At 40.0% G+C, this 20,657-nt stretch overlaps 1 protein-coding gene across 1 annotated transcript in view; it reads right to left on the bottom strand.

Annotated features, from left to right (window-relative positions):
• Nucleotides 1-5,156: 5,156 nt before the first annotated feature.
• NYAP2 (neuronal tyrosine-phosphorylated phosphoinositide-3-kinase adaptor 2) overlaps nucleotides 5,157-20,657 on the bottom strand; it is a 133,433-nt gene continuing 117,932 nt past the window's right edge. Inside the window, exon 7 of the mRNA XM_005527038.2 lies at nucleotides 5,157-5,650. Within this exon, the coding sequence (XP_005527095.1) occupies nucleotides 5,423-5,650 (228 nt within the window). The 3' untranslated portion in view covers nucleotides 5,157-5,422. The remainder of the gene's footprint in view (nucleotides 5,651-20,657) is intronic.

Here is a 20,657-nt window from a genome sequence, read left to right as displayed (position 1 = left end):
CTGGCACCAGCTGAGGTCACTCCGAGTGACTGCGGGGGAGAAACAGCAGCAACTCCAGCCAGTGGTATTGTGATGGCTTTCAAAATGCGAAAGGAGCAGAGACCCAAGATAGAGCACTGCAGGCACCTTTCCACTTCTAAATAAATTTAGAGAAAATACAAGTGTAAAACCCAACTGTTTCTTTTTATGGACTTGTCTCCTTTTAATTTAAACCTCTTCTGTTTAAAAAACAATGGTATAATAAAAGTGTTTCTGCAGTGGCAAAGGAAGAGAATACACATATTTCAAATAGGAAAGAGTCTGAATTTGCCCCATATTTATGCTCCTTGATGCATTTGGCAATGTTTCCATTTCATTCCTTGTTTGTTCAGGTGCTGCTGTGTCCAGAAGCGGTCAGGCATGTCAAGTCGAGGAAGGTGAATGTGGGAAGTCACCATGGCAAGCCCTTAGATACAAGCTAGGACACAGGACTTTGTGAACTGTATCACTGAAGAGCTCAGACATGAATCTGACAAACTGACAAAATCTCTTTTCCTCCTTTAGGCCTGGAGAAATCCTTGTAAAACAGTGTTAATTTCTAGTCATCCTTATGGGGTCTTCATGCAAAACATAGAGCCTGTGAGAAAAAGACTAGACTTTGATTCAGAGCATGAGTCTCTCTGAACATTGTGTCAGGGATTAGGGAGAGGAAGAGGAGCATGAAGAGGTAGCAAAGTTCTTCATCCTATGTATGGGTCCTGTCAATGGGATTGCTGCTGAGGAGAGAGGTTGTGCCTTGGGGAAAGCAGGTGGCCCTTGGTACAGAGAAGCATTTGGAAAGCCCCTTCTGGATCATTTGCAACCTGTCCCAGAAGCAGCTCCTGCTGAAGACAAGCAAAAGCTTCCTCCCCCTGTGCACTTCTGCATGCAGATCTGTACAGACAAGTATAAGACCTTTTTTGCATATTAGAGGCAGCTTTTTTTCATGAAAGGAGAGAAATACGGTCTCAGTGCCACAGCTAGAGCATAACTGTTTCTTACTGGGTTCTTTATTAACTACTTGCTTACTTGTCCTTGGAAACCTTTTTAAATTAAAAAATGCCTTCCTAAAAATATTAGGGAGGACGTCTTCTTAAAAAGTTGTGGAATTCCTCTCAAGGGCTGAGTTTTACATCCTAATGGGACTAAAGCTTTTGTCTGGAAACAGGAAGATTATACTTACTTTTGAGAAGATTTTTTAGAGCTTTATGGAGAGTATGATAGATCCCTCTCCCATTTGGAGATATTCTGCAAATGCAGATCTTTGAAGGGGGTGTCTTTGAAGTGAGCATCTGCCATCCCAAACTGTGAAAGGTGCTTAGACAAAAATTTATCTGCTCTTCAGAGAAATCTTATTCTAAGGATTTAGTTGAGGATGGCACTCATGGCATTAGATGCAATGAGGCATGACTTGCAAATACTAACCTATTAAAGCAATTAATTAATTTCCTCCAACAAATGGTAAGATTAAAAATGTGCCTAGGGAATGCTATAAATATACATCTATGACTTGACTTTTCTTCCCGGGAATCTCTGGCTAATCCCTAGCGAATAACCTGTCTCTAAACTTAAACTATCAAATGAAAATGAACAGCCAAATATTTAAACTATTGCTTTTTATTATAATTACACCGGAGCACAAATAAATAAGCACTAAATTATTGTAAAATATTGTCAATGCACTAAAGAAAGCAGAATTGATCTTCAAACAACATCTTATTACTTCAGAAGTATCAAAGTACATTTAATTACATCTTACCTAAAAAAATCACGTACAAAAATGAAAAGAAAATTAATATGTATTTATACTGTGTATATAGAAACGGCTAATAATATATGATTACAGTTAGCCTCTAGCTACTCCTTAGTCCTACACAATCTCAGGCACATACCTGACAATTTCTAATGATATATAAAAAAAAAGCAACATGACATTCAGTTTCAAGATATTGGTAAATGTAGTACATTGGAATGAACACAGAATGATTTCATTTTATTTAAAAACCCTGTCATTTAAAAACATAGTGCCATTGTCCACTTAAAAATAAAGAACCCAAACCAAAAAAACCCCATACTATTTTATACCATCTGCTTTAATTTGTCAAAAGAAGAGATAAAGTAGACATACGTTGGCTAATATACGTAAACACATTTTTAGTGCAAGAATAACAAGACCTGTGACTTTACTGTGCTTTCTTGAAATCACAGTGCACCTTACACAAATTGCTACACTATAATGTTTAACTTCAGGAGTTTAAAGCAAAATAAGTGCATACCAAACAATTTCATATATACAGTCTCCATAAGTGTGTGTATATATGTGATCTGTATGTATATACAGATTGCATATTTATACAAACTACAGCTTTAATGACCGTGTGTAACTAAGCACTGTCATTCACCCTGTGACACAGAAGCTGCTGAGACAAGAGGTGAAGTAGGAAATGTTTGACAGCATTGTGGTGGCAGCTCTCGGCAGGACGATGTGCCTTTTACTCGAGCCATGGGGTGGGCCAGCAGCCACGGGAGAGGGCAGAGCCTGGGTCCTGCTCTGCCTCTGTCCCTGACCTTTGGAAACTACTCCGTCTGAGCCTCACGTCCCTCCGCAGTAAAACGGCTCTTGCAAGCATGAGGTTCACTTCACATTTCTAAAGTGCTTTGAAGGTAAGTGCTAAGTTATATTTTACTTTTTCATGTTGCCGCACTTTAAAACAAAAAGCCATTGTTTCCATGGGATACAATGGAGGTCTGGAAGCACGTGGGCAGTTATTTAGGAAGGACAACATAAACAGTGTTGAGCAATAAGAGCAAAACAAGGAGTTTGCAGTAGGCTAAGTGTACAAGCAAGTGAGCTTAGGACAAGAATGCTTCAATTCCCTGATCATTATTCTGATTACATCTTGATATGGAAAGGACACGATATGAACAAACACTACCAAGCACTGACACAGCCTTCCCCCAGCAGGCGTGCCCAGGGTCTGCACTGCCAGTGCCGCTCTGGCAGCCCGGCTTTAAAGGAGCTGCTCCAGGAGGAAACCAGTGAGGACAAGGACTGGCAGAGCTGAGTGAAAGCCGGCTTGCATTTTGTCACCAGTGACTTTGTGCAGCTGGGGGAAAGGGCTGAGCTAAGTATTTCACACATGGATATGAAAAATTCTTCTCTTGCCACATTACAAGGAAGAAAAAGCATGAGCACTTGCTGAATTATGAATCTGTTATCTCAACAGATTTTTCATGACCAACAAGTTGTCTTCTTTCTAGCAGATTCTGGAACTTTGTGAGATCTCTGGAGTTTTTCTTCTGCCATTTTCTTTCTTTGAAAAAAAGAGAATAAGCAGAATAAACAGTTGGTGTCTTTTGGATGTAACATGTTCAAAGATTCCCTCACAGCTTCTGGGTTTTTTCATGTCTTCTGTCATTTTGGCTGTGAGGGGGTCTTCAAATCTGCATTTCAACTCTGTACCTATTCCAGCCTTTGTATATTCATAACACACCAATATTTAACGTATGTGGATATACGTATGCACACATCTATGGGTATATATAGATACATGCATATATACATGTATATGTGTGTACACATATGCATATATACATATACGATAATGCTAATATACATACACACATATAAACACACACTTCATCTTTTACAGAAATCTCAGTTTGGACATCAAAATATACATTAGTTAATTAGTTATAAAATATTTAAAAACTTTATTTCAGAGGCTGAAAAGAAACTACTACTGATAAAACATTACTGAAACTCAAACTTTAGCAATATAGATTACAAAAACCTTCTAAAATTTGTTATTTTTGGTCTTTTTTGATCAGCAATTGCAGCTGTGGCAATGCTGTCAATACAATTTTAAAGAAAAGCCAATATAACAAGAAGTTTCAAACAACACACCTTTTCTTCTTGGCGAATATAACGTTAAAATGATTGTTTTAAAGAGGGAATTTTGTACTACCAAACTTTAGACACATAGATAGAAATTTTAATATACAAAATATATGCCATAGATCTTTTTTCCCCCCTACTCCACCGCAGTACAAGTTTCCCTCGTCCTCAACAGATCCTTTTGGAAGATACTTCACCGCACAGATTTCACCCTCATAATCAGCATAAGCCATCTCTTTCTCCCGTTAAAACCAGGAGGTCATAATTCTTTGGTCATGACATAATATTCTGTTAAAATGGGTGTAATATAATACAGGATTGCAAGCCAATTCCAGAAGCAGCCAGGAAGAAGAAACAGCATAGCCAGGAGAACACGTTACATGGGCTTCTGCTTCAAAACCGCACGAAATCAAGAGGGATTTCCCAACAGCCTTTCAAGGGCTCTGAAATCCAGCCCAGAGAAACAACACGAGGAAATCTGACACAGCATAGGTAAGGATGTGCTGCAGGGTTTAAAAATAATAAACATGTAAACATTTTGTAGCCTTTGTTTTCTGGACCGTCGGTAAATGTGGACAGGGACGGCGGCTGCAGTGGCACTGCCTCAACCCGCTGAGCGACCGGCTCTCTCCGCCAAGGGCTGCACAATGCTTAGTCACAGTGAACCATGGTCTCTGCTAGTCAAAGGAACGTCTTCAAGGGAGAGATTCTGTCGCAGGCTTTGCTGCAGAAAATTTAGTTCCTTGGCCAAATCATTTTAGTAACAGGTTCATATAAAACCAAGGACAATATATCTGGTTACCATTATGGGAAAACAGATGCAGAACAATTAATACATTAAATGCAACTTGGGCATCTGCACTGAGCACTTGCATTTTCAGTGCTTGCAGGTTTGCTGTTTCCCACCAGAAGTCTCTCCTTTGTCCATCCCACCCCCCAAGCTAAGGACGTCTAACAAGTACGACTCTAGTTATCTTCTACAGCCCTAGCACTGAGCTGTTTTGTACCTTGTCCTCTCCAACAACACGTACAACCACATGCTTTTGTACAGAGGCCACATCTAGGCAGGTCAGAGAAATAAAATGGTGGTGGTGGGAGTGGGGGTGAACAGTAGAATAGAACATAGAAAATAGGTAATAAAACAGTATAACAGTAACATTATATAGTAAAATTCTCCATAAATTTTTTAATTTTTATATATATATATATATATATATTTATATATTTAAACAGTGTATTCGTTTGAGTGTTTTCAATATATTGGTGAAATATTTACATTTTGATATCTTCTGGATCCAAAAAAATCCTGGATAACTATGTATGCCTTAATCCAGTCAGAAACTTAAATCTCTCTCTTGATTACAGGAAAGCACAGTACCAGTGGGTTTTTTCCTAGGAAGTTCACCACATGTAGGTAAGTCTGAGGTTAGAGCCTTTGCCTTTTGAAGAAGGATGGCTACCTGTCCTTGGTGCCACACGGTGGAGAGGACATTCTCCACAGGCCTGTCAAATCGCAGTGTCCCAAAAAACAGTTTGTTGTTTGGAATAAGGAGGAGGGCTGTATTTCTTGGTCCCAGCATTCTTTTTCCAACTCGGCAAAATAGGCATGCTGTCCTGTTTGCAGAGTCCTTTCTCTGATTTCTGTCGAGCTTTGATCTCTTTGCAGAGGCAACGCTTTTTCTCAATCATGTCCAGCATTGTATGGTCCCCTTGCAACCACTGCATACACGTCACCTATTGGGGGAGGTGGATGGAGGAAGAAAAGAAGAGGGGGAGGGAATGGGGGAAAGAGGGAAAAAACATACAAATAACTGTCTTGGTCATAGATTAAATATGTTTTTTCTTTGCAAAGTTAGCTTACTCTTATTTGAAACACTCTAATTTTATGAACAAATATCTCAATGCCAACAACAGAAACATAGTTAGTCTTTACTTCTAACTACTTCTTGAAGAAAAACAAAAAAGGGTAATAGAAGATCCCTGTTTTAACTTCTCCAGAGCACTAAAATCTAATAAAGATAAATGGTTTTGGCTATCTAGCACTGGTTAGAATTTGAATGATAGAATAGATCTTAAAAAGGCACATGGATCTTAACAATATCCTTAAGTTGTGGAAATAAAAAATTCTACACACTGAAACCTGTGTTTTATATTTCTTTCCAAATTCAGTCTCTCACATTAAAAGCAGGGTGTTAACAGTTCTGAGTATTAAGCTAAATATAACCATTAATTTTTTTTTAAAATGATTTAATGAATTCCATGTGAATTATATGAATTAACCTGTCTTACTCTGTGATATTTCCTTAACTGGAAGGCACCAAGAGTTAAGAAACTCCATGTTTTCATGGGTGTGGAATACTGGAGAGTGTGATCCTGATCCAAAAGGGGAAGTAACATATGTTTAGCTGTAAGTACATGTCACAGCCCCTCTGAAGCTGAGAATGTCACTTCATTTGAGTTCAATAGGGAGTTCACAACTTAAAATGTGTCTTCAGAGGCTTTAGACTGGAAAAGAAATCACTAATAGTAAACTCTTCTGAAAGGGCTCATTGGTTTTGGATATCACCGAATACCTGCAGCTCAGGAAACTTCCTCTCAACACTTTTCAAATTTGAAGTGATGTCTTGAGTGTCCCCACATTTATTTCCTAAGAGTTAAGGATTTGTGTGTAAGTAAATACACATGATACATTCACAGGGGCTGTCCAGGTACATATCTGCTCTTGTCATGAAAATGAACATGTAGAGCAATACTTTGGCAGAATTTGAGGTTCACGAAGGAAATGAATCTTTATTATTAATGGTATTTGAATACATTTAATAATGCATATGCCTTTCATTCACTAGTCTTAGAATGCCAAGCATGAGCATACACTAAGTCCCTAGAAGTGGGGCCTGGTTTTCCTAGAATCCCCTATAGAACCTTCCTTGGATCTCAGTAGTTTTTGTATTCAGCTTGAAGCATATTTAGCATTATTGATAATAGATTAAGCAAATGTTCAGATTCATAGCAGAAAACAAAGCAAAATGAATAAATTTAAGAAAGCCTACCAGACAAAGTAATAAAAAATTTTTACCGAAACAGAAAAATTAATAGAATATAGAAATGTTGGTTTTTTTGGTAAAAAAAAAAAGGGGGGGGGCAAAACAGGATAAAAGAATTTTATCACAAAACCATGCTTACCTTATATACTAGATAGTACTTTGAGTAAAACAATTTACACCATAATATGAATTTTGTTCTTGAATGTTCTTATGAATTTTAGATTACACAGGTAACTTATCTGCAATGTGTCCTCCTGAATGGCTGAGCCATTTCTCCAGGAATTCTGCTGTGCCTGCTTTTGAATACTTATCTTTCATTTCAGGCATGATCTAACGTTTAGTGTGGTGCAGGTTTTCATGAGGCACAGCATCTGCCATGGCCATGAGACTTTTTCTCTTTGGGCGCCCAGGCTTGGTCCAAAACTCCTTGTCTGAACTGGAGATGCTCCCTTCCCACCCCTCAGCTTCACTCCACTCACTGGATCACTGGAGAGGCTCTGCCTGACCCAGATTTCCTGCCACAGTGGTGGGTCAGTACTTACACAGCAGTGTCTTCAGCTTGGCTGGGTCCTCCTCCATGGGGAAGGACAGGGACACAATCTGCACACAATTCATTACACAAATATTCACCAGCACAGCGGCTTCTGCGCTGGGCTTGACAACGGTGCTTGAGCATGGATTTCCTCTTGTAGGCACTGGGAAATACCTTCTCTGTTATAGCCCATCACGTCACAGGCAGAGCGTGTGCCAGTGCCAATCCCCACAGCACGCGATGTGCTCCAGCCACCAAGTGTCACAAGCACCGCACGCAGCACCCGTGACAGCCCCCGTGAGAGTGTCACATCCACATCACCCCTGTGATAGTGTCACATCCACGCCACCCCACTCACCACCGCGCTACACACAGTGCAGTGCCAACACGGTGCCTTGTGGTACTGACCTCCTGCATTCAAGGAGGTATTCGAGGGGACAGAAGCAGCATTTTGATATGCTGATTTCCAAAATGCTAGTTCCAACTTCCCAAAGATAGAAATGGAGTTGTAGAAAGCATCAGTTACACAGACACTCTGCCACCCCCTGCAAAACAGCACCTAAAATATACCCAAGAGTAGGCAGATCCAAAATCCTTTTTTTATACTGGCCACCGTATTTTGTTACAGTTAGTGAATCATTTACTGGGAAGAATTTGAATTTTCCCACTCTCCCAGACAGAGATTTTCAAGTCTACTTGGGATTTTTTTAATGCTATTTTTGTTTAATGGCTAAGTTCTTCCTATCAGCATCTTCTTAAGGGTACTGTCCTCTTGGCACAATCCCCTCCTGGAACTGCATTCACTAATGGTGTGTGCAGGGGAGATGTGTAGAACTGGGATTGGCAAAGTAATTTGCTAAAATGCACCAAGTGAACACATACAATGTTGAAAGGACTGGGGGAAAAAAAAAGCTTTAATATTAAAATAAGCCTAAACACTAAAGGGTTGTTTTTGATAGTTTTGCCCATTTCTTTAGTGTTTAAATGCAACAAAATAAAAATATTAGGAACAAAGATTCATGGCCACTGGAAGCTGTGGGACAGACCTGGGAGGAAATCCCCCCTGCAGATCAATGAACTACAGAAATGACAATAACCATGTTAATGATATGAAGTTCCAGAGTGTTAACTAAACGTTCAGTGTGTCCTAGACAAATAACAGGCACTGAGGCTCCTAGGCCAGGACTCAACCCAGCTGTTTAATCACAGTAAAAACCCTCAATGAATTCAGTAGGGCTACTGAGGTGTTCAAAGCTAATGTGTTTAACACTGCAGTCTTAGGCCTAATCCTCCCAGTGACTGAACTGATGGCACTCACACTTGGTTCCAGCTCTAATTTTTTTCACATCCTCCCTCCTTTCTTGGCTTTAGCCTGCTCCTCTGCTCGTGCACCAGGCTGTTAATATCCCTGCTACATCATAACAAGGAATTTGTTCAGTGTGAGGGGCACAAAAAGTACTGATGTTACAACCTAATTTATGGAAAAAAGTAGAGCATTCAAAACATTTTACAGCTATACAGCTCTCCTGGGAAAGATCCCATCATGCTTGAGGAATGGTGCACATACTGCAGCACATGAGAGCTTGGCTGCAGATGTTGATGTACACAGGCACAAAATGCATTGGCACTGGAGCTAACAGCCAGCAAGACAGAGCATAGGATAGGAAAGCTTGGTTCTGACCAAAGAATCTTGGCCCAAAGCTTCAGTTCTTACTGAAGAGGGAAAAAAGAGCCAGAAACTAAAGTTAGGATTGTAAGGGACCTTCTGGAGACTACAGGATGTGTATCAGGTACTATGTCCCATAATATCCTTTGGATTACAAAATTTTCTGATTAAACATCAATGTTTGTTTTGATGGAATTTTTACTCATTAGATTATTCAAGATATAGGATGCCTTTTATAAAATTTTTATTTCAAATCAGATAGAGCAAGAAAGTGAAGAAAAACATTAGGGAAAGTCCCAGAAGTTTGGACATTCACCAAGAAGGTTTTGGAGGTAGGCTCAATTCGCTGCTCCTAAGCAGGCAGTAAAAGCTGTGTGATAACTGGATGTGTAGGAATGTGACTGAGTGCAAGAGTAAACCAGGATGTCTGACAAGTTCTTGGTAAACACAGATTAATCATCAGTCTCTAATTTTCCTTCAAAAATGTTCTTCAAAGCAAATGCTTGTTCCAAACTTGAACATCAAGAACAAAAACTCCTTCTACTATACAAAACTGTATATACTTTTCCATACAGTATGAATCACCAACTTTGCCATCTTTAGAAGAAACCAGTCTATGTTGCCACCTTACTTTTACTATTTTCTCTTAGCTTTCTGATATTTTTTATTTCCAAAACATTGGAAGTAAATATTATTAAGATCTTTTATATACTCTTGGGTTCTATGTTGATAGTGTCATGGAGCAAGAAGTAATATTATAAACCCATCTTCAACTAAGATAAAACAACTTTACATATCCTCAAAAACGGCAAATTAAAATCTTTCAAATTATGAAAAAGGTCCCTTCTGGTGGGTTTTTTAATGCTTCATGAAGGTCAAAGAAACAAGCTAGACAAAGTAGTTCCCTTCTCTGCAAAGTGAAAATGGTATGTTTTTGTGTGTGCCTACATTAGCAGTGGGCCTGACCTCATATCTCATCAGTCTGAAATTTCATATTATTCCAGAAAGATAATTAGCAGTCCCAATGATTTCCAAATACATATATTGCTTAAATTAGATTGCCCTGAGCTAGACCACAGAACAGTCTTGGAGCAGAGGTTTGATGGGCAGAACATGTCCAGTTCAATTGCTCTTGGAGGCCAGGACTTGAAGCCAGAGGTCAGTACATGCCATAGCTCTCTGCCACATCAGAATTTACTGGCAAAAGTACATAATCCCAGGGAAAACTCAGAAGAGGCTTTGGGGAACAGACAGTGACTCACACTGCCAGGAAGCCCCTGGTGTCACAGTGGACTATTTCTGTTTTCTATTGCCCTGGCCCTGCCTCTGCCCTGCCCTGGGCATCCCCCCACTGCCGCTGGCCCTCGCTGTGCCGTGACACGCTGCACCAGCACATCCACTAAAGTGCTCAAAACACGGGTGTAAAGAGAAATGTAAATGAATATGGTTCATTCCTTGTTCTTAACCAAGCAGGGTAGTTTGGTTTGGCAGAGAGTCATACTTACAGATAGAAAAAGAATAAAACTATCCAGTGATACAATTAAGCAGATGGACACAACTTTACACACAGCCTAGCTGTGTAGAAACCAGGTGTAGAAAACATCTTGTATCTTTTTGTGGATGAATATCCACATTATGAGGTCAGACTCTTGAGTCCTTCTGGAACTGGACTGTTGCTATAAGGAGCACCAGGCAAAATGCATCAGGACAGGGCTGTGCAAGTTCCTGAGCACATGAATGACGCTGAAAAAAGACATTGTGATACCTGTAAGTTATATACAAACCAAATGATCCCATGTAGCATAGCTTTTCCAAATAAAAACATGAGGGCTGTGAAAAGAAAAATCCATGAGCAGAAATAAAAATATAGAGTGAAACATCCTCAGCATCAGGCCTGGGACTCTCTTTGTTAGCTGTGAAAAATTTTACTTATTCATGTGTTACATAAATATCTACATAAATATATGGATGGATAATTCTCTCTCTTAGTAAAAAGACGTTTTGTGCTACATAAGTCCCACACATATCCCCTTGTCCCAAGCCAAGCCCTAGGTAACCTTAGCCCTGAACACTGGGCAGGCAGGAGACAAGAGAAGAGCAAGTGCCAGGAGCAATTCTGCTCCTCTAATGTCAGGCTGCTGGGGTGAAGTGTGGTATGAGGATAAAGCCATGCTAATTCCCAGTGCTAAGAGGTGTTTCAGGAATCCTGTCATTGAAGGTGCACTATAATTTTTTCATGAGTGCCCGTGAAAATGTGTGCTGCTAAAAATGCCATGTGGGAGAAGAAATACCTGAAATATTGTACACAGCTCTATTAGTAGTCACTAAGTCTGAAAATGTTGACAATTTTCATTTATTTTTGAGGAACTCTTTCTAACATTTGAAGTGACCACACAATATTTCATGCCCTGGACCCTGTGAGCAGTGTTCTTTTGTGGTGTATAAACTTTTAGTGACCTAAAGAATATATCTTGCACTATAGTTTATATGAGGGCTTTAGACAACACCATATCCTCTTCAGCTGTTTCTCCTCATGACATCCTGGCTGTTAAATTTTTTGCTTGCCTTGTTTTAATGCTGTTGGCTTATTTGACATGAAATTGGAAGCTCTCAATAGGAGAGCCCCATGATTCAGTTGTGTTTCCATAATTTTTTCCTAATAGCGTAGGTTCCCACTTAATGTGCTGAAAATCTGTAGGTTATGGGGCTGAGGAAGATGCTGTTTGCTTCTGGCCCTCATGAGCATCTCTCTCTCCTGCTGGATGAGAAGAGAGACTGACTCTAAAGAATGGGGAAAAATACAGCACACATCATGGCTGTCATATAAAAATATCCTTTTCTTTGTCAGAACTGCATAACACAGATAAAAATAAAAGCCCAACAGCTGAAGTGAGGCTGTAACAAAGTGATCTTAAACTAACACAAAATACAATGAAATAAAAATGCAGCAGGAGGAGATTATTAGAAGTGTCTCCTGGATCTGTAAGCAAAGTGGTCTCTAACAGTGCAACCTGTGTGCAGTGCTACACATCATTCAGCAGAGCCAAGCATGCTGGTTTGTTTTGGCAGGCTGCAGTAAATGAAGAACAAAGGCTTTCTGAAAGCCACTTACCATCCTCTGGGAGGAAAAGGTACTCCCTCCCTCATGCCTGTTCTCAGACAGGAGTTTCCAAACTCTGTTTCCCACGGAAACTCTTGGCGGCACTTTCTCTGGTGCAGATGGCTCCCGGCCCCCTGGCCAGGTAAGGTATTTCCACTGGGAAGGTGTGAAATCCCACTCCTAGAAGGCAGTCCTGTGGCCTGGGGAAAGCGCTGGAGGGCTATGTTAAACAGCAACTGTGATTCGCTATCTGATACTTGGCTTGACGTGCAGGTCCTCTTAGCACATGTTCGCAAAAGGGGAGTTGTCCAAGGCAGGAAGGAGTTCAGCCAGAATCAGGTTTCAGAAAATCTGAGCAGAGACAGCCTCACCCATTTGAAGCCAACAGGAATTTACCATCTGACCTCATTGGTCCAAGAATTTGACTATAGTTTGCTTAAACAAACAGTAAAAATAACCTCAATAAAAACGATTTTAAAATACTTCAGAAGAGCACTTTGAAAGTTATGTTGGGCAAGATTTCTTCTGCTAATAGCTATAACCATTGCATTGCTGTCAAATGTTACTTCCAATGGCTACAAAAGTCAGTAAGTCAGGATGGAACTACAGCCTAAATTTGCAGTCATTCCCCTCTCTCTGACAGGCATTCTGGAGGAATATTTTCATGAAAGAGAGCATAGTTTGGCCCAGGATAGTTACTTGTTCATACAGCTTGGTACTCCTAGCCCACTCTCCTGTTACTGTCAAATTCAAAACAACAGTTGATTATTAATACAAAGGTGATGAAAAGTAGCAGCCTGTTCAGGAACACGCAGGATGTGCAAGGTGAGCTGTGAAAGCAGACACTCTCCATGCAGTTTGGAGTGCCTGGGAAGGCTCCCTGGGGACAGTGGACAGCAGAACTGCAAATTCCCCCCTAGGAGGAATGCCCCAAGTGTTTTCTGGAAGCTTTCCTCTGATGCCAGCAGCCACATTAGAATGATCCTGTGCATTTATGTTGTTGCATTACAAGCACAAGTGCACACACAAGTTGCTAAGCACTACACAGTCTGCCCTTTTTGACCTTTCTTCCTTTCAAGGGACACAAGATTAATCTCTATTTTCCCTCGAAGAACATGGGAAAGAATTTCCTCATCATACTAGTTTTTATTTCAACAAAATGTGTAGGAGTGAACACTTAGTAATTTTACCTTGTATATATTTAACATTAAAAGCATTCACTGACACCTGCTATTTCAACCTATGAAACAGCATAGGCAACACATTTTAGGGCTCTTTTAACATTTGAATTGCTGTGTTTAACGTTTTGATTTACCTTATTCCAAATTTCTAAACTCCTGGAAATTATGTTTTATTTCAAACAATACTACTGCAGAAAAAAAATGAAAACAAGAGCCCCTGTAAAAACTGTAGAACTAGAGTCCCTGAAAAAACTACACTATCACTCAATGTAATTACATGATGCAGTGCTGGAAAAAAACTCTGGACACTTTTTTTCAAACTTAGAAGTCACTAAAAGGCTTGACTACATTGTGTTGTGCTCTATGGCTTGACTAATCTACCACTTCAAAATGACTGACAAGATTATTCGGAGCTCCAGGAACTCCCAAAGATTCAAGATTATGAGCAATTAATATTTATCCTAAAATTAAATTAGCAAAAGATTAGTAAACCTTCAGCACCTTTGGTTCCAGACCTCCAGTTTCATGATTCATTGCTTTCAATTACTAAATGTCACAGTTACTTTGCTCAGAACCAGCCCTGCACATACTCCTATGCCACAAGTTTTCCAGTAGCCCTCAGATTATTGCTGAAGCTACTCACAAAGCACATTTTAGGTGACAAATGCACTGTTCTGCTTTCCATTTTCATACTGGCAGTCAGTCTAGATATAGATCTTTCTGACCTTGAATTATTATCTTATTTGGAAACATATTCTTTACATCTAGGTGCTTCTTTTTTAACACCAAACAACTGCTCAAAATGTACTGCTTGATCACACTCTATAAATGCTTTCAAAGAAGAGGCTGTAAATTAACTGATATTGGGGATACTGTGGAAAGTCATCTCATGCATCTCAGTGGATCATCACAAAGTGCATTCCTATTGAGATCACTCATTAAAAATCAAAACTTCATCTATGCCTTTGCCGAGGAATAAATGAAGAACTCAAGCAACCCACCATTATATTTCCTGTCATTCACTGTAAAACAGAAAGGAAAATACAATATTGTATTAGGTCAATCACAGGAGGGACAAAGGACAGACACTTTGCTAGAGTTCAGTGATCTCCTGTGTACTGCATTCTGTAGTGCAGCAGCTGCAGGATAACAATCTTATGTCCCAGATTTCTTTGGGGGGTTACTAACCCCATTTCTCTAGTATTTCCCCTTACTGGAAGGTACTGCTCTGTGCCATGTGTGCCACAACTGCTCATGAACCAGAATTCACACAGCAGGGTGGTTTGAGCTGCAACCCCTATGGCCAAGGCAGCTGGCCCTGCCCATGTCTGGGTAGCTGTGCCCATAGTACAGCCCATCTGCAGTTAATGTTCCTTACTCTCAGTCATGGCAGCTTTGAAAAACTGCCAGATTCTCAATCTCATATGGAGAAATCTCATATCTCATATGAACAGCCCCCCAGCTCTGCACTGAGAGGCAGCGTGGAGCAGTGAGAGCTGCTGGGCAAGGTCCTTTCCTCCTCTGGATCCACAGAGTCCCTGTGGGCTGCAAAAGCTCTCAAGTACAACAGAGCTGAAGGCAGCGTGGTGCATGCTCTGGATACTGCTCAGACAAAGAAGGGCCCAAAAACTGAGAATGGAAGAATGAAAGTGAAAGGAAACAAAACCATAACTTTGGAAGACCTAAGAACTGCGAGAAAGAGGACATTGAAACCTGTCCTAAAGTTACAAAAATGTTACAAATGGGGACACCACAAATTCCATTAATTTCCCCATTTTATTGGACCTTATTGTTTCCAAAAAATAGAAAAGCACATAACCTTCAGCACTATTTCTACTGAAGTCAGTAGCTGAACCCAAGATTTAACTTTTATTGCTGAAACAGATGAACTTCACCACACCAGTTTACCAGCAAAGCTCCTTAGTCTTTATATTTGTCTAGAACTTTCAAAAAAATGGCCAGAAAATAATTTTAAAAATAAAGAAACATAAAATTAGCAAAATAATGTATAGAGGGAAAACGCCTCAGCACTGAAAGCTGCTTTACTTTAAAGATGCTTTACTTAGGAGAATTTTTGAAATATGCTCTTACATGTCTCAATTTTTGATAGTGAAACTGAGTCAAAGATCATTTTCTTAGAGTAAATGCCATTTCTCAAATATTGTACTGATTGTATGGAGGGAAAAATATTCAGGAAAACATGACTAAAACCCAGCACTGAATGTTCAGAGATCATCATACTCTAGTAGGTGGTCACAACTTCCTTTTTAAAATGTGTAAAAACATTATTAAAAGACAGATATCTTCATTAATCACTTCTAGCTCCAATTTGAAGTGCAGTTAAGCAACAGTTGTTGAAGTTATAAATCATACTGAGAGTTTCTGAAGAATACAAAGATGTAAGAGCCTGCCTCAGTATGAGATACCATGTCTGATGTTACCTCACAGCAGCATGATGCAATTTGATTTATATCAGGAATGGCTAAACTATACAGTACCCAAATCTAATATAGACATGATTTCCTGGCACACAGAATGGCTGAGATACAGCAAGAGACTCAGCCTGGTATCCATGTGCTTTAGAAAATGGGATTCATTGGGGTCAGAGAGTCCCTGTACCTTGTTTCTGTTTTCTGTTTAAAAGGCATCTCTGAAGGGATGGTGCTGCCTGACAGAGTGTGTGAATCAGCACTAACACACTAAGCCAGGAGAAGCAGCAGCATCCTCAACCATGGAGTGACCTGGAAAACTCAGCTTAGCCTGTGCCAGCAGCATGGGCTGTGGTCAAATTCAGATCTCTAGAGCAGGAAGGAAATTTAAATATCCAGCTGAAAAGGAATGGCCAATGACAATGCAGGACAAAAACACTGAGCTTCTTGTTAGCCTATAGGCACATATCACCTGCAACTTAAGCAAACTCAAACAGTAAAAAAGTGTTGCTTTTCTCTGATTGTGTTTTAAAATTTGGTGTCAAGAACCGTGATCTGACCGATGTTAATTTTAAAAATGCATGTTGCTATTGTCTTTTCTCATTTTTATTCTTTCCTATTGTGAATTATACAACTGTGATCAGAAACAGCAGATAGCAAACGTGCTTTTCCAGACTGTAAAAAAAGAGAAGGGCCAAGCACATCTAAGAGTCTGCTAGCTGCCAATGACTTGTGAAAAGCCACTGGTCCATAAACGCCTATCTCAATTAGTGGAATATGTCCTTTCTCCAGCCTATGTTTTGTTGAGGAAAAGCATTCCTTGGACATTCTAGTTACAGCTCAGGAGTAAAATGGGAATTTGCTGTTGATGTGTGAGGTCAGAATTTAACCCTGTAGCTTTAAATTAAAAATGAAAAGGATTTTCTATTATGCAATTTTAGTTAGGGTGAAGGGTCTTCCTTACAGTGTATCCATCACCCTACAAGGTTCTCAGTATTTCCTGCATAAAGATCTGTTTTCTGAGATTTTTCTTAGGAGCTGCTGCCATGCTGCTGCAGTAACTTATTGCACACGGAGACTGGTCCAGCTGGACAAGCTAGTACAATGAGAAAATTAACTGTAAAGGGAGAAAATTTATCACCCATAGGTCTCATAAAGAAACACAGATGATTATAATTTAAACTTCAATTCAATGGATATCCTAAGCACATGCTCAACTGGAAAAAGTGTATCTGTCATCCTCCTGACTAACAGAAATATTTTGTTATTTAAGATAAGCCAGTGCTTTGCTACTTCAAGGCCAGATAACTAAACCTACATACAGCTGTGCGGTGATTCATTTTACAAAGGGCTAATAAATGATTGTTAGCCGTTTTAATAAATGCTTAATCAATTGGCAATTATATGTTACTGTGAAGTGCAAAGGGTAAGAGGTCTGACAAATAGTCTGTAATGCTCCTATAAAATCCACTTATAAAGTTGGGTATTTTATCCATTCCTAATGCTCACCTGCACTGGAGAAACTTTCTCTCCAGCCCAAGGCCCTTCTATATCCAGTATCTATTCATGTACTATGTTATGGATGTGAATCACCCCTAGATTGACAGCAAGTCCCTCATGTGAATAGAGCTGGGATCTGCAGCTGGGATCTGGACAAGAGTCCAGCTGATTAAGGGCATTTCTAAACCTTGGAGCACTTGATCTGCATAAGATACAGACAGCCAAAACTACACAGACTGAACTGTTTCCAAATATTTTTTTCTTTTTTTCCTACAGAAAACTGTGAGGAGAAACACCAATATATTTGCCATTTTGGATCTGAAAAACTGGAAACCTTAAAGACTAGTAAAAAGAATAATCTTTTCTCATTTAAAATACGTGATGTTTTTATTTTTGTTGTTTTAACAAGACAAAATGAGAATAAAAGTTGGTTATCAAAAGTGGGTGCTGGCATTCATACTTTTTTTTTTTAATTGACATACACATAATGTATATGAATAGCCACACATTTCTAGTGAAAGACTATGAACAAACACACGTACATATACAGAGATAGAGAAACGTCCTATACATACATCCATGAGTGAATATACATATTTATGTGCATACAGTATACAGACGAGATACTATACAGGTACAGTCAGTGCAATATACTGTATAAGGCTACACAAACACCGAGAGAGTCTGGTGGGGTGGTGACAGCCATGAGAACAAAGCCTGGATGGTTGTGACTCAAGGCAGATGGTGGGGACAACCTGGCTGCTCTGTGTCGTGTTTTATGCATCAGGCACACGCAGTTCCAACAGAAACATGGTACAATACACTCAGCTCAAAAAAAGAGGACACGTGGGAGTGCGTGGAGGAAACTGAAATGTGTATGAGCAGACAAATAAGGCTGTTCTACCTAGAATACAGAATGTTTGGTTCATTTACAGAGAATGCCAATATATAAACCCATGCTTTCATGAATTCATGCCATTTTTTATTTCTATCTTTTCCTTTAAGAATATTATAAAATTCTTGCCCTGAGTTAAACATAAATACACACAGAAAAGGGGGCAGGGAAAAAGGAAATTGCATGCTTCTGGGTTTTTTTTAAATAAATTTTTAACCAAGGCACAATGTCTTCAAGAGTGGTTGCAAGACCATTTGAAATAAACTTAGCAAGTGCTATTGTTCTGGGACTGTGGCAAAACTAATTGTTTGCATACAAAAGTCTCAGAACAAGTTTTGAAGTGAATTTACAAGTTTTAGAAGAGAACAAGTAAATTTATTACATATGCCTTAAAGAGAGATTCCCTGAAGAGGAAGGAATGCTACCAATGCTACCAAATTAAATTACTTTATAGACAACTTATTGATGTTTTGACTGAAATTATTTCACACAAATGGCATTATATATTTGTCTAGCATTAATTGTTACCTATTTTTAGTAGAACCATGTACAGTGCTGTAAGAGCAGCTAAAAATGGGATGAACTTCCAGATAATTTTCAGTTTCTTTATTAGGGAAACTAAGCAGCGGTCTCGCTGATTCAGCGAGCTGCAAGAATCACAGCTCAGGCACAGCTGGTCAATGGTGGCATAAGACTTTCAAGGCTTTATCTCTCTCTGTCATTGACCTGCAGAAGTGGTTTTTTGGAAGTATCAGTTACTAGTTCCTGTGGCTCCCACTCTGTACACCCATGCTCAAGTCTGTCTCTCAAAACAAAGTCAGGGTGCAGAGGTCATGCTTGGCTGTTGCTCCCCCATTCAAGCACTCAGCTCCAGAGACACACAGTTGTCATCAACTTCCAGGCATTCTGGAGAGTACCTCAGATTCCAGGATTCTGGAGGGTACCTCAAATTCCAGGGAACAACCACCTTCATTGTGCTGCATTGGCTGCAGCATCTGTCCCCATAAATCTCTCTGCTGAGCTGACTGTTTTTCAGTGTTGAAAAACACCATCTCAACTCTGTCAAAAGCAGGCACAACACAGCAACCCCCTGAAACCTCTGACCACACAAATGAGATCTTCTCATGTCTGTCCTGTGCCTGCTCAAAAAACTGTAGCTCCCAATCTGAGAAACAACTAGATAAGGACAGTAAAAAATGTTGAGCATGAAAGTGAAAACCTCATAAATGCCATGTTATTTCACCCTTTGTCAGAACATCATTGCATTTGAAAGGTTTTAACAATTTCTGTCATGGAGCTCACCTCTTTCTGTCTTCTGCTGACAAGCTTACAAAGCTTGTGCAAGAATAATATATCAGGGTAAAGGAGTGGAATACTCTTTCTTCCCCTCTCTTCCATCACACCTGAAATAGTGGCAGCCACACCAGCACTCGAGGGCGAGGCAGGATGAGGGATTCTAGGTGTGCTGCTCAGATCAGTCACTGTTCCCACATCTGACACCCTCTTGCTGTTCTGTTACATTTTCTACAGCTGATCTGCTTTCACCCATTACTGCCTCCCCCTGACACGTTTATTTTGTGCCTAAACCCCTTGCTATGACCCATATGGAGACGGAGAGTCACCAAAGCCATGTTGGGCCTTGGCACCTACCGTGACAGCAGTGCATGCTCAGATCCAGCTGTGCCTGCTGTGGGACAGAGGCTGCTTCAGCAGTGTGGGGCCACACTTAAACCAGTCCTGGCAAAGCAAGGCACGGTCTGCTTCTGCTGCATGACCAACCCAGCTGAATGATGAAGAAAAGATGCTGGGACACCAATAGCAGGCTTGTCTGCCAGCAAAAGACATTGCAGCAAATGACACATTTGTTTCTCATGCCAATCATTCATGTGTGCCTTGGAGGTGAGGGATGATGGATGTGACAATTCCATCTACTTCAAGGTTTGCATTTTCTTTTCTTTTCCTTCTTATTTTTAATTTTTTTTTAAATTTTACTTTTTAAATAAGCATTCTCTATTTGCAATTTGTATATTTAGAAACCATTTGCACTGCTCTTAGCCCATGCACTGATTATGTAAGACCAGATTCAAGCAGAGGCTGAACACAATGCAATGTGGAGCCTTCCCCAAAGCATTAACTTTCTTATTGTTGCTCTCATCCAAAATGTTGACAGCATATTTGGCTGGTCTGTCGACGGCAGAATTTTGTCTTCATGTGTGCAAGAGATTTGTCTTTGCAAGGACCTGGAACTGTGGAAAGTAATCCAACCACTCCCTCTCGTGGTCACAGGGTTCTGCTGCACTTTAGAAAGGCACAAATCACGTAAATCCAAAATCCTACAGGTTCTTAGCAGTGCAAAGTCCCCAGAGGGCTGTGTGACACTGTGTGACACTGCAG

Source organism: Pseudopodoces humilis, chromosome 11, assembly GCF_049639895.1.
Source record: "Pseudopodoces humilis isolate 2021_Gansu_Grassland_sample_001 chromosome 11, ASM4963989v1, whole genome shotgun sequence".
Taxonomy (NCBI): Eukaryota; Metazoa; Chordata; class Aves; order Passeriformes; family Paridae; genus Pseudopodoces; species Pseudopodoces humilis.
Note: the sequence above shows the minus strand (reverse complement) of the source record. Positions and strands in the feature narration are given on the sequence as shown.